The sequence below is a fragment of the Cryptomeria japonica genome, chromosome 10, assembly GCF_030272615.1.
Source record: "Cryptomeria japonica chromosome 10, Sugi_1.0, whole genome shotgun sequence".
NCBI classification, from domain to species: domain Eukaryota; kingdom Viridiplantae; phylum Streptophyta; class Pinopsida; order Cupressales; family Cupressaceae; genus Cryptomeria; species Cryptomeria japonica.
In genome coordinates, this window is record NC_081414.1 from 350,467,890 (window position 1) to 350,483,040 (window position 15,151).

The 15,151-nt window shown below is 34.3% G+C and overlaps 2 protein-coding genes across 3 annotated transcripts; both read right to left on the reverse strand.

Moving 5' to 3' along the window:
- Positions 1-1,523: 1,523 nt before the first annotated feature.
- On the reverse strand, positions 1,524-2,656 carry LOC131049740 (uncharacterized). Its single transcript, XM_057983803.2, has 2 exons — positions 2,325-2,656; positions 1,524-2,189 (listed from the first exon to the last, which is right to left on the reverse strand). Exons 1-2 carry the CDS (start codon positions 2,601-2,603, stop codon positions 2,034-2,036), a joined length of 435 nt encoding a protein of 144 aa, XP_057839786.1. The 5' UTR covers positions 2,604-2,656; the 3' UTR covers positions 1,524-2,033.
- Positions 2,657-5,114: 2,458 nt separating this feature from the next.
- Positions 5,115-6,455, reverse strand: LOC131049739 (uncharacterized). Of its 2 annotated transcripts, none has more exons than XM_059213695.1 (3): positions 6,068-6,455; positions 5,774-5,939; positions 5,115-5,679 (listed from the first exon to the last, which is right to left on the reverse strand). In XM_059213695.1, exons 1-3 carry the CDS (start codon positions 6,347-6,349, stop codon positions 5,672-5,674), a joined length of 456 nt encoding a protein of 151 aa, XP_059069678.1. In that variant the 5' UTR covers positions 6,350-6,455; the 3' UTR covers positions 5,115-5,671. The 2 variants fall into 2 exon arrangements, with proteins under 2 accessions (XP_059069678.1, XP_057839785.1); XM_057983802.2 differs by having other exon boundaries at positions 5,119-5,679; positions 5,774-5,946; positions 6,068-6,447.
- Between the last annotated feature and the right edge of the window lie 8,696 nt (positions 6,456-15,151).

Consider the following 15,151-nt stretch of genomic DNA (forward strand, 5'->3'; position numbering starts at 1 on the left):
TCATTAGGATACTTGCTTTGGTAAATCAATGGAAGAAGTTAGAAGCCTCGGGATCGCTAAGGATGTTGCACAGGTACGCCATTTCTCCAAATTTCAGAATATTAAGCTGAAAATTGGATCTTAGACTGTTTAATATAAAGATATTTGAGAGAGATTTCCTGAAAATAGATTTTAGGCGAATGTCTCATGCTGTAAATTTGATTGTTCTGTACGGTTTAAATAAAAACGACTAATAAATAGATGTAAAAATCAAACTTCTGATAATCAATGCTAAGCGGCAACAAATTATCTACGAGAAATCGTGCTGTGATAAATACTCACATAAAACCCAGGCTTGAACATTCCTCCTCGAATACGAATTGTTAAAGAATAGTGGTTAGAATTAATGGTACGGATCAAACATATACACAGAAATTTAGTGAATTGTCATCTAATTTGTAGATATAATGATAGTCCTTGCAATTATCAGGAAAGAATTTTAAATAACATGAAATTTTTACTGTCTATGATATTATTATGAAATATTTTTAGATTTCACTGTAAATTTTCTAAACTTTTTAGAATCTATATTATTATTTTGAAATATCGTCAACATGTAGATTAAAAAAGAATTATGAATAAGAATTATAAATATTGTATAAATCCCTGTTGTGAAAAACTCTTGATGTTCTGGTGAAGAATTTGTCAGTCAGAATAGTGGTCAGATGTGACAAAATTTGTCTAACCTGAAAAATGTTATTAGCTAATTTAGTTTATGGGAAATATTTTTCTCTTCAGCGCAAGAAAATACTCTCAATTGCCATACCTTAATATTTTTAAGGGCAAGTCTACTCTATACCTTAACAGTACAGGTGCTAGTAATAACAAACACTAATTTTTTGATGGGGTTATAAACTTAGGGGCTTGACTGATGGCTATTTTATTTCAGAAAGACGGAATCACAGGAAGGGAGATTTTGGACAAACAGTCAATTTTGTAAAATATAGTTTTATCTAAATTTAATTTGTTTATTTATAAATATACTTCAATTTGGAGATCAATTTTAATGGCCGCCAAAAAAAAAATTGTTAACAGGTAGAGTCGACCGTCACATTTAATGAGTGGATTCGAGCCTCTAAATATTGCCATAAGTTCTTTCTATTTATGGTCTTAAGTGGTCTTAAGATGGGCTTAAATAGAAAGCCTATATAATTGCTGTTGAAATGGTGTGGAGGTTGGAAATTTGGAGTGAATTTTAAAGAAATTTTATGGGGAAATCTTAAAAACAGTGGATAAAAGCTTCAGTTTATTGCATTTAAGGCAGAGTTCTATGAGGAAGGTTTAAGCTCTATTTTTAAGGAAGAGGGGATCTATGAATAAAAAAAATTGTGCTGCAGGATTATTTGGAATCTTTTAAAAAAAAATAGAAACCCCTTGTCATCTAAGTTTAATTTCTATTAAAAAATAATTTTGAAGGAAAATAAATTATTTTTACTTGTTTTTATTATACACATACAAAGATATTATATTCATGAGACCACCAGCTTCCTTAAATTTAGGAGCTTAAATTTTTAAGGTGCATGAGACCACCAGCTTCCTTAAATTTAAGAGCTTAAATTTTTAAGGTGCATGAGACCACCAGCTTAAAAATTTTCCTAAAAAATCTAAGAAACTCTACCTCTGTTTTTTAGGAAGCCCCCTCCATAACACCCCCAACCTAATTTTACATTTTACAGAAATCTGAAAAGAACCTGCTCCATGGCAGCACTATCTAGTCAGCTCCTAATATTTGGATGTTAAATTTAGAAAGGCCTGCTATGGAAGAGATACTGAAATGCCCTGCTCTTATATTTTTCAAAATTTGTTGAGAGATGCTATTTTTTCATTTCCATTTCTTTCCTCCGAGTTCCATAAAAAATTGGCATAAGAGGCAAATACATAGCTGCCAAGATCAACACATTGCGAATGATAATTCGTTGGTAATTCGGCCAGTAAAACCGGATTTAAGAGCTTAAAAGGATACGAGCAATTGGTTACCAGTCATTAGGGGCGGCTTAGATTGCTTGATCAAAGTAAGCTTGTGCTCTGCCTTCATCTTTGTGAGTTTCCCATATGAATTGGGCGTAAAGCGACAACACTTCTCCATCTTTAGGACCGGCCACTATGGCCTTTGAATAGAATTTCTCTGCCTTGCTAATGTCTCCTTTCACCTAACATTACCATCAAACACCATATGCCTTCAATTAGAAGTAAAAATCAGCGAGATCAAGATCTCCATTCCCAATAAATCTTAAAAAAACCAGAAAAAAAAAACACAAAAATCAATGAGAAGCTTGCAAGCTTACCTCGTGTAAAACTTTGGCATAGTTCCTGAGCAGAGGTGGACTGCTAGGATTTGCCTTCCACATCTCTTTATAATATTCGTTTGTAAGCTTGCAAGAACATTCTTGTGCCTTCCTTCGGTGAAGTGCCAAACGAAAATGCGAGAAACCTGTTTTAAAATTGTGAGAAGAGGAGAATCTGTGCAGTGTAGAATGGTGGTTTTTATAGCTCTCACTTTCCCGTGAAACGCACACGAGTGGACTCAATTTATGGCATAGAGTACACGAATTTTCGAGCAGCATTATGCCTACAAGCGATAGATTTTCAAGGATGTGAAGAATTAAGTAAGATTCAGATCTGTTTAACGCATATTATACTATTGCTTGGAATACTATTTATGACGGATGTCGAGGGTGCACACATGAGCATGATCATGGGCAGAAGCGACGCAAGTTGTGGGTGGAGGCACTACAGCGGTCTATTCAGATTGAGACGTGTAAATTGTAGAAGCGAATCAATTGAATTACCGGAGAGGGATCCCCCTATAGAGATTTCTTAGATATTTTTGGTAAGAAAGGTATTTTCACTTTGTCACTCTCGAGCAGCTATAGCAATTCATATTAGTTTAACTGTTATTACAAAGTCTACTTTCTATTTAATATGAGTTATTATCATTATTTTAATATTATTCATACAATAAAAATGTTTTATTTTTTAGTTTCGGATAATGAAAAAAATATTTCTGTTACATTATTAATGCTTAATTTCTATATTTGTAAATGATTTTTATTTTTATTTTAAAAAAGTGATTCAAAGAAGAATACAAGTATGAATAGATATTCAAAGTGAAAATTGTAATTAGTGCTTTATAAAATTAAATATTAAGCTGTAATAAGTAAGTGCAATACATAGAGATATTTAGGTTTAAAGTAAACAACAAGTGTTGTTTGATTAAAAAGTTAAATTTTGATTTTTTCTATTTTAGAAAGTGTGATCTCTCTATTAGAAAGTATTTTAATTTTTGCATATATGGTTGAGTCTATTAGTTTTAATTAGGTCTATAACATTTGGATTTGACTTTGTGTAATGCATAGTTCTATTCTATTATGTGCTTGGTTTCCCTTTGGCCACTCTACTCTTTTCTAATGTTTGATGACTTGTAGTATTTAAAAATACCTTGGGGCTATCTTTATATCACAAAGAGACATGTTCTCCTAGGTCAACTCTCTAAAATGTTCAAATATAGTAGTCAAACACCCTAGGATGATGTATGCAAATTTATCACTCCTTTAAGTACATCAAATTCAAATGTTTCAACATTGGTTTCCCCTTTAAATTTTTTAATGCTCTAGAATGATATGACTTGTGGATTTTGAATGTATGAGAGCTGTTTTAAATGAATGCTAATAAATGCCTTTGAACAATAGCACATAGCATCAAATTTTACAAAACATATATTTAGTCAACTTTTGGTAGGAAAATAAAGAGAGCCAATTTACCAAAATCCAAATTTGAGTTTTAAAAGAAAAGGGTCAAGTCACAATAACAAGATTGACCTTATGACTATGGAAATGACCCTAGGGAAAACAATCATATCTAGGTGTATAATCGTTATATTCGAGTAGATGCATGGATAAGTGTAATAAATATATGAATTAAGAAAATGTACTGGAGTATTTGATATAAGGATAAGGTGGGCTAGGTTTGTGGCAATATGTGTGTGTTGTGATAGGTAATAGATACGGAGAATGAGCCCAACCTTGTACAAGATTGTGCAATTTATCGATATGTACATGCATCAAGATATTTCCAAATAGGCAGAAAACTAAATGGGAAATGGTATGGGTATGCAAACTGCACCATCACATTTTGCTCCCAAATTGAGGCATGTATGTTCAATCCTAAAATCATCATGCATCTCAAAGTATGTAATACTAACAAACATGCATGTAAAGTAAGTATTCAAACATAAAAGGATATCAAAGGGGGTCCATGTAAAATAATGAACTCTCTTGGCTTGTCACCCAAATTCATAAATTTTATGCCTTTATTATTGCTCTTCTTCACTTTTTGGCCATTTATTTATTATTGATCCAAGATATCTTTAATAGGTTCTAATGAAAATTTGTTCATTGCATAGTGAATTTCAACTCTACCGAGTCATAGTAGTGTGCCTCGATGTTCAATTTTTATGCTAAGGTAGTTTATGTTTATTTTTTCAAGTCTTAAGTTTATATTGCAATGTGGTAGATTTGCAACATTGAGCTTTCCTTTAGATGGGTTCTCCCTATATCTCTCTATCTAAAAATGAATTAGTGTTTTTTATTTTATACAACTTAGCATATATATATTTGTATATTTCTCACTCAAGTTGACAAGTAATGATTAGCTAGAAAAAGGTGGAATTAACTTTTTGAATCTAAAAAGTTTGAGAAACAAACCCATAACAATAATTCTAAACTAGATTCAATTCTATAACTGCAATTTTAAACTAGTTTCAAATCCATCTCTTTTGACTTAATCTATATTTAAAAAAGATAAAATTATAAATTAGACATAGACATCTAAGATGAATAGAATTGAGTTCAATCAAAACTTATATCATTTAATAACTTTAAAAAAAAAATCTTCCTTATACATTAATTATTTAAAAAAACAAAAAAACTTTCTTATGCATTAATTAATTATTATAAGAAAAAAATTAAAAAATTGAAATGGAAAGAAAGAAAGAAAGAAAAACTAGCTATACAGTTTCCAGCCTTACAGCATTCTTATTATTAAGATTAAACTTCGATGTTGTACACCTTTCTCTACTAGTTATACCTTTTAAAGCTCGATGATATACTTCCATCTTTTGATAGGCCTCAATATACTTTGTACTGAGAAATCTCAGGCGGATCTGGTCCATGGCAGCACTGCCTAATCACCTTATAATATTCGGGTGTAAAATTCAGAAAGGCCTGCCGTGAAAGCAGAAACCTAAATGTACTGTTCATGTATTTATATGATTATACAGATATAGACATCTCTGTTTTTAAGCAGATCATAAAGTGTTCAGTATCCGTACATTTATATTAAAGAGTCTCTTTACAAGGTTATAGACATTGGCGCTTCTGTCTCTAAGCAAATTACAACAGGCTAAGTATTCATATATTTATACTAAAAGCCTCTTTTTAGTAAACTCTTATAAAGAGAAGATCCAGTCAATCAAAATTATCAAAGAATCTAACCTGACCTAATCAACTCCAAAAAAATTAAAACATTCTGATGTTTTTAACAAAACTTCAAACAGCAGCATTTGTTGGGAGAAGCTCTCATGCATCACCATCGCTCTCCTCCCAGTTCCATAAAAAGTTGGCATACGAGGCAATTACATGGCTGCCCACATCAACCAGTGCGAATTTAAATCCATTGCTAGAGAAGCCAAGAAAACCTGGATTTAAGAACTTAAAAGGTGTGAGCAATTGGTTACCAGTCATGAGGGGCAGCCTCGATCGCTTGATCAAAGTAAGCTTGGGCTCTGTCTCCATCTTTGTGAGTTTCCCATATGAGTTGGGCGTATAGTGACAGCAATTCTCCATCTGCAGGACCGGCCAGAATGGCCCTTCCATAGAATTCCTCTGCCTTGCTAATGTCCCCTTTCACCTAACATCATCGTCAGATACCATTTGCCTTCAAATAACAGTAAGAATGTGAGAGATATCAAAATCTCCATGCCCATTAATTGTTTTATAATAGCATCCTAATGAGAATCTTGCTAGCTTACCTCGTGTAAAAATTTGGCATAGTTTCTGAGCAGGAGTGGGTTGTCAGGATTTTCCTTCAACATCTCTTGATAATATACTTCTGTAAGCATGCAACAACATTCTTGTGGCTTTCTGGTGTGGGGAAGTGCCAAATGAAAATGCGAGAAAGCTGTTTTGAACATAAGAGAAGAAGAGATTTTGTGCAGCATAGAATGGTGGTCTCTATGGCTCGCACTAGTCCTTGAAATCCAGACGAATGGACTCAATTTTGGCCTGAAAGCAGAGAAAATTTTGAGCAACATTTTGCATACAAGCTAGAGATTTTCAAAAGATCTGAAGAACTAGCTAGGATTTAGATCCCTATGACACATCTTCTGGTGCTTGGAATACCATTTATGTCCATATAGATATGGGTGGAACATGAAACATGCTGTATATGGATATGGATGGAACATGGACATGAACATGAAAATGAAACATGATGGATATGGATATGGGTAGAACATGAACATGAATATGGAATATGAAATATCATTCATCAGCATCAGCGTCCCAAGAAGTGGGTGGAGGCATTCTACCGTCAAATCAGATTGGGACGTATATACTTATTTTCTAAGTGAATCGGTAGGGGGAAGATACCTTCATTTTGTTAGTACACGGATTCTATTGGACTCCACACATTTAGAAATGAAATAATGTTTTTTAATGTTAAAAAATAAAAATATCTGTTATTTCTTTGGCTTATATGGAATAAAATGACAATGCATAGTCTTTCTTGCAGATTTTTTTTTTTAGTTTTAAATATTTTCTTCAAAAGATCAATGAAATTTGATTACTTTTATTTTCATTAAAGTTAAAATCTTTGTAATAAATTAGGTATGTCAAAATTTTAATTCTATAATAATTTTATCTTATAGAATGACATTAGTGTAGTGAAGTGGAGCATTGAACAAATGTACAAGATGTAAATTCATTGAGAGGTTGTGTAATATAAGGCAATCAATCAAAACATCACATCATCTTTATGTTCAACACAACAATTTATCACTTTTGAATTTTGAACGTTGATGGCTTTCGCTTGTGATAGCTTGAACACTCCCACCTGCTCTCGTTTGAACACCCAAACTCACGTCTACTCTGGTTTGGATGTTACTCTGGCTCTGCAAGCCCCATCTGCTGCTCCTTTAGTAGTCTTGTCCTATGCTTTGGATGGTTTGGGTCCCCCTCCCCCTCTTGTGGGTGCCATTGTGGTGGTCGTTGCTTCTTTGGCTGTGGGTGCTCCATGCCCTCCCCCCCCTGTGGATGACCGTCTTGGGGATTTTTCTACTGTGAATGCCCCGCCTAATGGAATTGCTCCTTTGTTTGGTGATGCTGCTATTGATGGTGACCCTGCTATGGGTGCAAAGGTTTCGCCTAGACCTTCTTCTTTCGCTGGTAAGCACAACTTTGCTTGTGTGGCCAAATCTGCTGCCCACCCTCCCAAGGGGGTTCGTCCTCTTCCCTATACCAAGTCCTCCCCTATGGTGGTTTGCAGACAGGATGTTGTGGATAACATTGGGTTCTATCCACACTGTGCAAATTCTCTGGGCTTTGGCCTTTGTTATCGAAACTTCATCGCTAGGTGAGTGATTCATGGAAGCCTTTGATTTCTCATAGTATTGAGCTTTTCCCTTCTACTAAAGGATTTTTCATTGCTTCCTTTACTTCTTTGTCTGACCGTGATTTGATTTTGGGCAAGTTGTGGGCTCGGGGAGTTCACTCTCTCTCTGTTAAGCTCTGGACAACTTTTAACCCTGTTATTGAACCACTTAATGTGTGCCTAGTTTGGGTTTGTCTCTCAAATCTTTCCCTTCATTTCTGGGAGTATTCTTGCTATGAGGCCATCAATAACTCTATTTGTCATTTTTTGGAAGTTGATGATGCCACGTCTTCTATGGGCCACTCCACCTTTGTTCACATCTTAGTTGATATTGACATCTCTTTGCCTCTCTCGGGGGATGTGGTTCTTATGGTTGGGGATAGGCCTTGGACTCAATCGTTGGATTTTGAGGGCCTCCCCTTCCGCTGTAGGAAATGCTTCTCTATGGGTCACTTAACTTTGGATTGCTCTATTTCGAGTCACGAAGGTGTTACTACTTGGTGGAAGGATGCTATAATTGATCATTTGACTATCTATGCTTTTGATGCTGATTTGGTTGGCTCCTCCCAAGAGGATGAGATCTCCTCCTGAGATGATGTGCCTCTTACTACTACTAATGCTATTGTTGATACCACTATTGTGGCCTCGTCCGTCCCTATGGATTCATCTCTTGTTGCTCCTGTTTTGCAGCTCCCTTATACTCTTACTAATTTTGCTCCTGATGATGTTTCTCTGCAGTATCCTGCTACCATTCTGCAACAACACTTTGTTGGTGCTATTGATTGTAATCCTATGGGGTCCTCCCCGCTTGACCTTTCTCTTGACGGTCCTAATGATAGTATCGCCTGGAGTGTGTTTTGTTGTAGGATAAAGGGGAAGTCCTTCCCCACCTCCAAACCCCTCCTTATCAAGGCTTGGGTGTCTCTCCCCTTCCTTGAGTTGGGTTTGGGTTGTTGTTGGTTTGACAGGTTTCCTTTTCGCTAGTTTGACCTTTTTTTTTCCGGGGATTTCCCCCCTATTTTGTTGTCTCTCTTATTGCCCGAAGGGCTGTTGTTCTAAGGGTCAACACCCTTATTTTTTGCCGCTTTCTTAATAAAAAACAAAATAATTGATCTATACGCTTAATTTTAAAAAATAGATTTCTATCTAGTGTTAGTACTTTTAATGAATGTACTATATTTCAACCTTCATAGCTTTTCTAATAAAGGTTTTTGGAAGCCTTTTGAAAAATCAAGACATCATGTCATCTTTATGTTTAACAAAGTGATTTATCTATACAATTATTAAAAAAAGTAGATATTTGTATCTAGTGTTAGTATTTATAATTAATGTATTTTATTTCAAGATGCATAATAAATTTTCTAACAAAGGTTTTTGAAAGCCTTTTTTTTGAGTTTTTGAAGGTCTTGGAATGTATTAGATCTATGTTTCTTATTGTTCTTTGCATTACTAAAACCACCATTGAATTTCCATTTAGCTTCGAAACAAAGTTTCTAGTATCTTCTCCTTAATCCAAAAAAGCACTTTATTTAATTGTTTTCAATTGATGTAAAAATCAAAAGTGGTTGTCTAATACATCGAAAAGAATAGTGAAGACGAGATTGAAGGGCTTTATTTGATAAATTTGTGAAATTCTTCCTAACTATTTAGAAAACACATTAGTTTACAGATTTCATTGATATAATATCTTTTGAAAATATTTTTAGAAGTTATGGTTTTCTTTATTTTTTGTAGTAGGCACTTAGTGGTATATTTATTCAAGGGTATTTGAACATTATCTTGATGCGGTTTAGTCTATAATATATTTTTAAGTCTATATTTTTTAATCTCTTAGTTTTTTAGCCAATTATTATGCAACATATTATAAAGTTATAAGTAGGAGTATCTTAAAATTAATTCTTTTGGATGTTACTATTCTATCTAGTATGCAATACAATGCACACTAAAAAGGACACAAGAGAACACAAGACAAGTCGTTAGTATTGTTAGTGACAATAGAAAATGAATGACAAATGAAACTAGAATCCTAAACATGCATACCAAGAGAGATATAAAACAAATAATGAAAAGCATACAAAGATGAAGGAAAGAAACAAAACCCCCTAAGATTCTCTCCAATATGCTCATAGTTGCTCCTCCCTTGTTCCTCTCCTCTCCAAGTTCCACATGAGTGTAGCCCTCAACTTTTTGCACTATTATGGATGTCTTATGGAGATTAAAGATTATGAAAATGAAGATAACTAATTATGCAAATGCAAACAAGCTAATATGAGAAAGTATCTTAATTATTCTATGTTAATTTTAGACAAAATAACGAAGAAAAATGCTTCTAAATGCTCTCTCAAAATTACTATAAGTTTGATGCATACAAGATTTCTAAATTCTTTTGAAGAAGGAATGATCTCTATTTATAGGAAAAATGGAGAAATGGATGGTTGAGTTTGAGTAATTTCAACAAGGGCCAGGATTGATGGGTTTATGATCCATGTGAGGGATTTCAACCCAATCCCATGATGACAAATGTCAACATGAGATGACTTGAGAGGAGAGGGAAGAAGCATTAAATGCTTGAGATGACATGAAGGTTACCTTGGGAGGGTTTGGTTAGGCTTGAGTTAGTGAATAAAATTTTTATCCAATGAATAATGCCTTTATAATGGAAAAACACTTATGCAAGAGTTAGTGGGGATAACCATGGTCAAAACAATGAATGCTTGAAGAGACCCATGAGTTAAATGAGGGTTGAGTTAGAGGGAAAGTCTCTAACCATGTGGGTGAGTTGAGTTTAACCATTAATGGTTATGTAAGAGCCATAAATGGTTATGTAAGAACCATTAATGGTTTGGAAGACTTTAGGGGTTAACTTGTTGGAGAATAAAAGCCTTTAATGATTTTCAAAGACTTTGGAGGCTTTGAGAAGTGACTTCAAGTTGCTTAGGAATGTGACAATAATTAGGGGATGTGATTAGGTTAATTAGAAATGGTTTAGAAGAATCTAGAATGGGTTTAGGATGCAAGTGGGTTTGGTGGGTGAGAGAAAATAGGATTTTAATTAAAATAAAATTCATTTATTTCAACTAAAATAGTGCAACTTGAATTTGTAGGAGAATGCAAGTGGGAGGAGTTTAGAGTTTTAAATAAATATTTATTTAAATGAGGAAATGGGGTTAAATTAAACATATATATTTTATTCATTTAATTGATTGTTAGAGTGTGACTTAATGAATTAATTTAAATAAATTGAATAATTTATTTAGTTAATAGAAGAAGAGGTTGAAGATGAAATTAATTAAATATTAATTTAATTAACTGATTATTGATGGTTAAATAATCAAATAAATAGTAAATATTCATTTAATTAAGTGGATAGATTTATGTGTCTACATTTGACCCTCTTTGAGATGGTGCAGTTTATCGCATTGTTTCAAACAAAGAAAGATAGGTGTGAAGAAATATGCCCCATAAATGTTAATTTAGTGGGTGGTATGCCTCCTCGAGAGATGGGCCGAAAAATTGGGCGATCTCTCGAAAAAGAGAAAGAAGTTGGGGGGAGGTAGAATAGAAGAAATTAAAAATAATGGTGAAAGAATAGAAGAAATCCGGGTTAAAACGAATGAATGACAAGCCTCGAAAGTACACGGGGTCACAGTGCAAATGTAGTGTTAGTGCTTTTTATTGATGCTATACAATTGATCAAAATTGGTTGGACAACCTGGTGCAATCGGTTAAATTGCCCCGGTTGAGTCAAAGCATGATAGTTGATGTTAGTTGTTCGCTTGGACAAGATAAAGTTTGAGTAAGTGAATTAAAGTGACCTGTTGTGACTTAGACAATTGATGTAATTGCCTGATGAAGTTAAGGTATCTGAAGCAAAACACTCGTTGAGACTTAGACAATTGATGTAATTGTTCATTTTGATTGTGTTTGATTGGTTGATCAATTGATAGTGTTTGTGTTGTAGGTTGGTTGTGATGAATCATAGCAACCCCATTAAGACTAGGTCATTGTAATAAATGTCTGTTGTAGTCTAGGATTGCCATAAGTGATTACCTATTGAGACCCGAAGATACTTGATCAAAAAGTATCTGTTGATAGTCTAGGTGTGCATGAGTCGATGTACTTGTGTAGACAGAGTAACTTGCTTTGCTTATAGGATGACTTAGGATGGGAAACACAACCCCTCCTGTTAGACATGAACGATGATGAACGTGGCTTGATTGGTTTGATGAGATACGATGTAGGGTATGTGATTATGATGATGACCTAGATAGGGAGGGTGGGGGGGTGATTCAATGTTAGATAGAAGATATGGAGGACCTAGGGACTCATTCCCATGGAAGAAGATCAAAATAGAGTATCCATTGTCATTACTATGTATGAATGATATGCAACAATATGGATGTATGGATGGATGAAATGCAACATAATGCAATATATATAGATGAGATGAAATGATGATCCATATATTATTCACAGTGCTTTATTTTCATCATTGAGCATGGTAGTATCGTTCTTGGGCGAGGTAGTAGAAACCAAGGTTGAATGTTTTACCTATAAGCAAGCATTGCAGACAAGGAAAATTCCCCTCCATTCTGGTTCATGTGCAAATGGTCGAGGTATACACTGTAGTTAGTAAGCCATAGTGGTCCATGACTGTATTTTTGCATATGATTACGGAGCTTAGTGAACTTCCCACATAGACACCTCTAGTACATGCTTCATAACTTCATTGGATCAATCCACAGACAGCAAACAAATAAAAAAGATATTAGAAACCATCCCGACTACTCTAATCACTTGTGGATATCCTGGATTAGCATAGGAACCTGATATGAATAAATAAATAAACAACAAATCGAGCAAGTGCTTATCAACTAAACAAAATTTTCTTGTCAAAGAAAATGTTACCATGTCTTTGTTTTGTGAGGAAGGATGCATCCTTGCGAAGACGGTTGTGTGCAAATGTTTTGACTTGGTTGGTTGATTTGATAAGTGGTCATCGTTTGAGTAACTCAAAATGTTTGTGTTGTGTCTTTTACGATGTGTATGTACAAGGAATAATATACTTTGCAATGTTTTTGATTGATTTTTGATGTTTTTGTCATGTTTTTGGATTTTGTGAATGTTGTGAATATTTTTGGATTTTGTGAATGTTGTGAATGTTTTTGGTACTATCTTTTAGGACATTTTGTAAATGTTTTTGGGATTTTCTGAGTTTTTATGAATGTTTTTGGTATTAGTTAAAGACTTTTTTGAATGAGCAACTCAATATATCATAAGCAATGGAGAATCCACTCCCATCAGTAGGTTTTAAGAACATTTCCCCCTTAGATGTCGCTATGAAAGCATGATGTGGGATACATGAAGTAAAAACCCTGATTGCAGATCAATAACAAGCCATGGTACAAATGATGGGTGAATGGATGCAATGGATGTGATCACAACAAGTTTGATAGACAATAGAGCTGTAGTCCTTTATGAATGGCGCCTGTATAAGACAAAGATGATAAAAGCATTTGATTTTAGGAACAATATATCCTATATAAGACTTGATCAAAACGTCTGGTTTCAGGAAAGATACATCCTGTATAAGACTTGATCAAAACATTTGGTTTCAAGAACGATACATCCTGTATAAGAATTGATCAAAACGCCTGGTTTTAAGAAAGATACATCCTGTATAAGACTTGATAGATGATAGTTGGAAGAATGATGAAGATATGAAAATGAAGAAAGATTCCATGATGATGCGATAGATGTACATGTGGGGGATGCAATGATGAATATGACTAGATGATGATGATAAGATGTATCTTGAAAATGAGATATATGATAATGATAATGATAATGGTGTGATACTAATGCAAGATTAAAATGATATGTAACTAAATGCAAGTTTAAAAATTATATGCAACTAAATGATCACTTTAATTCTACTGTTGTCTTGCTATGTGTTTGGTCCAATGTTGAAAACCCTAAAGGCGAAATGCCCCTAGCAAGGTCAGGATTTTTCCCCTTGCTGTTGGTACTACTTTGATATGGATATGTACACTGATCAACAAGCCATGGTGGGATACGATTTGGATAACTGATTCAAAGAAACCAAGGATAGTGACTATGCTAAGTATGTCCAGGATTGATAAGCATTTGTGAATTTATGGTGATGGCTCAGATGGGTGGATATGATATGTACAATATGATTTGTGAAACATGTACTTCCATCAATTGATAAAGATAGGGCTAACTTAGAACAAAATCCAGTAGTCATACTGATCTATGTCATTGTTTTGATTTGTTCGATGATTGATAAGAATGTTTGGTTTCAAAGAGTGAGTACCCTATATAAGACCGATCTCTATGGTTTCGAGTGTACCTATCCTTGTATTAGACATGTTGATGTTGATGTTGATGTTGATAGATGGATTGATTATCAAGACTCAATGATTGATAGGAATGTCTGTTTCAAAGAGTGAGTACCTCGTATAAGACTGATCTATCTAGTTTCGAGTGTACCTATCCCTGTATAAGACATGTTTGATGTTGATGTTGATTTCGAGTGATGAATTGATTAACAAGACATGCAATTAGTTTGATTGCAAACTTTGAGAGTTTTCCTGTTGTTGAATTGATGGATGGGCCATGAGTTCATGCTTTGAATTGATGTGATAAGGGATATGGATTAGAGGATATGAATGACATGAAGCAAGATCGTAGATAGCACAAGATGATATAAGCTATGAATAGATGTGATAGATGGTATGGATTAGAGGATATGGATGAGGCGAAGCAAGATCATAGATAATGATGAATTTAGATAGGGTAATGGATATTAGAGGAAGGATAATGGGAGATACGGTAGGAAGAATAGAGTGGATGAAATTTGCCACCAAGCATAGAGGTTTCTATTTGAAAAAAGGCAATATGTAAGATTGTCACAACATCTAGCACTACTTGAATAAGTGCTCTTGAACTTTTCAAAGATAGAGACCCAACCCACACTTAGAAGCTCTGGAAAATTCAACTGAACATTTGTAGCAACTGGGAAGTAGACTCAAAAGGGAAGAAGAATCCCAAATTGGATCAAGGTATTTAGTCTTTGATTACCCATGTGTGTGCAAGTGGGTTCATTCTAGCTTATATGATCATTGTAATCTTCAGAATCTAGCATGGATAGCTACATAAGTTACCCTGACTTCAAATGCATCCTCACTACTAGCGAGCATTCATCATCCTGATGAGGTTATTGCTATAATCTCACAAATATTGCTCCATTGCCAGCCAGGCATCCATAGCCCCGATGGAGTTACTTGCATGTTCCCATAGCCAAGTATTTTGATATTGCTTTTTTTTTTTTTTTGATATTTCATTTCTTGCTCATGCTTTTGATCTTTAGATATTTCTTTTTGCTCTTTATTTTTCTTGCATTGGATTGTAAGTGATGAAACTTACATGGGTTTGATAATTA

What these genes read in the sequence shown, in the direction of transcription:
- LOC131049740 (XM_057983803.2), bottom strand. Translation starts at nt 2,603, where the DNA reads ATGCTGCTCGAAAATTCGTGTACTCTATGCCATAAATTGAGTCCACTC. An exon ending in ATGCCAAAGTTTTACACGAG is followed by an intron (nt 2,190 to 2,324) that starts GTAAGCTTGCAA and finishes TGGTAATGTTAG; the next exon opens with GTGAAAGGAGACATTAGCAA.
- LOC131049739 (XM_057983802.2), bottom strand. Translation starts at nt 6,349, where the DNA reads ATGTTGCTCAAAATTTTCTCTGCTTTCAGGCCAAAATTGAGTCCATTC. An exon ending in ATGCCAAATTTTTACACGAG is followed by an intron (nt 5,947 to 6,067) that starts GTAAGCTAGCAA and finishes CGATGATGTTAG; the next exon opens with GTGAAAGGGGACATTAGCAA. An exon ending in GAGGCTGCCCCTCATGACTG is followed by an intron (nt 5,680 to 5,773) that starts GTAACCAATTGC and finishes TGATGTGGGCAG; the next exon opens with CCATGTAATTGCCTCGTATG.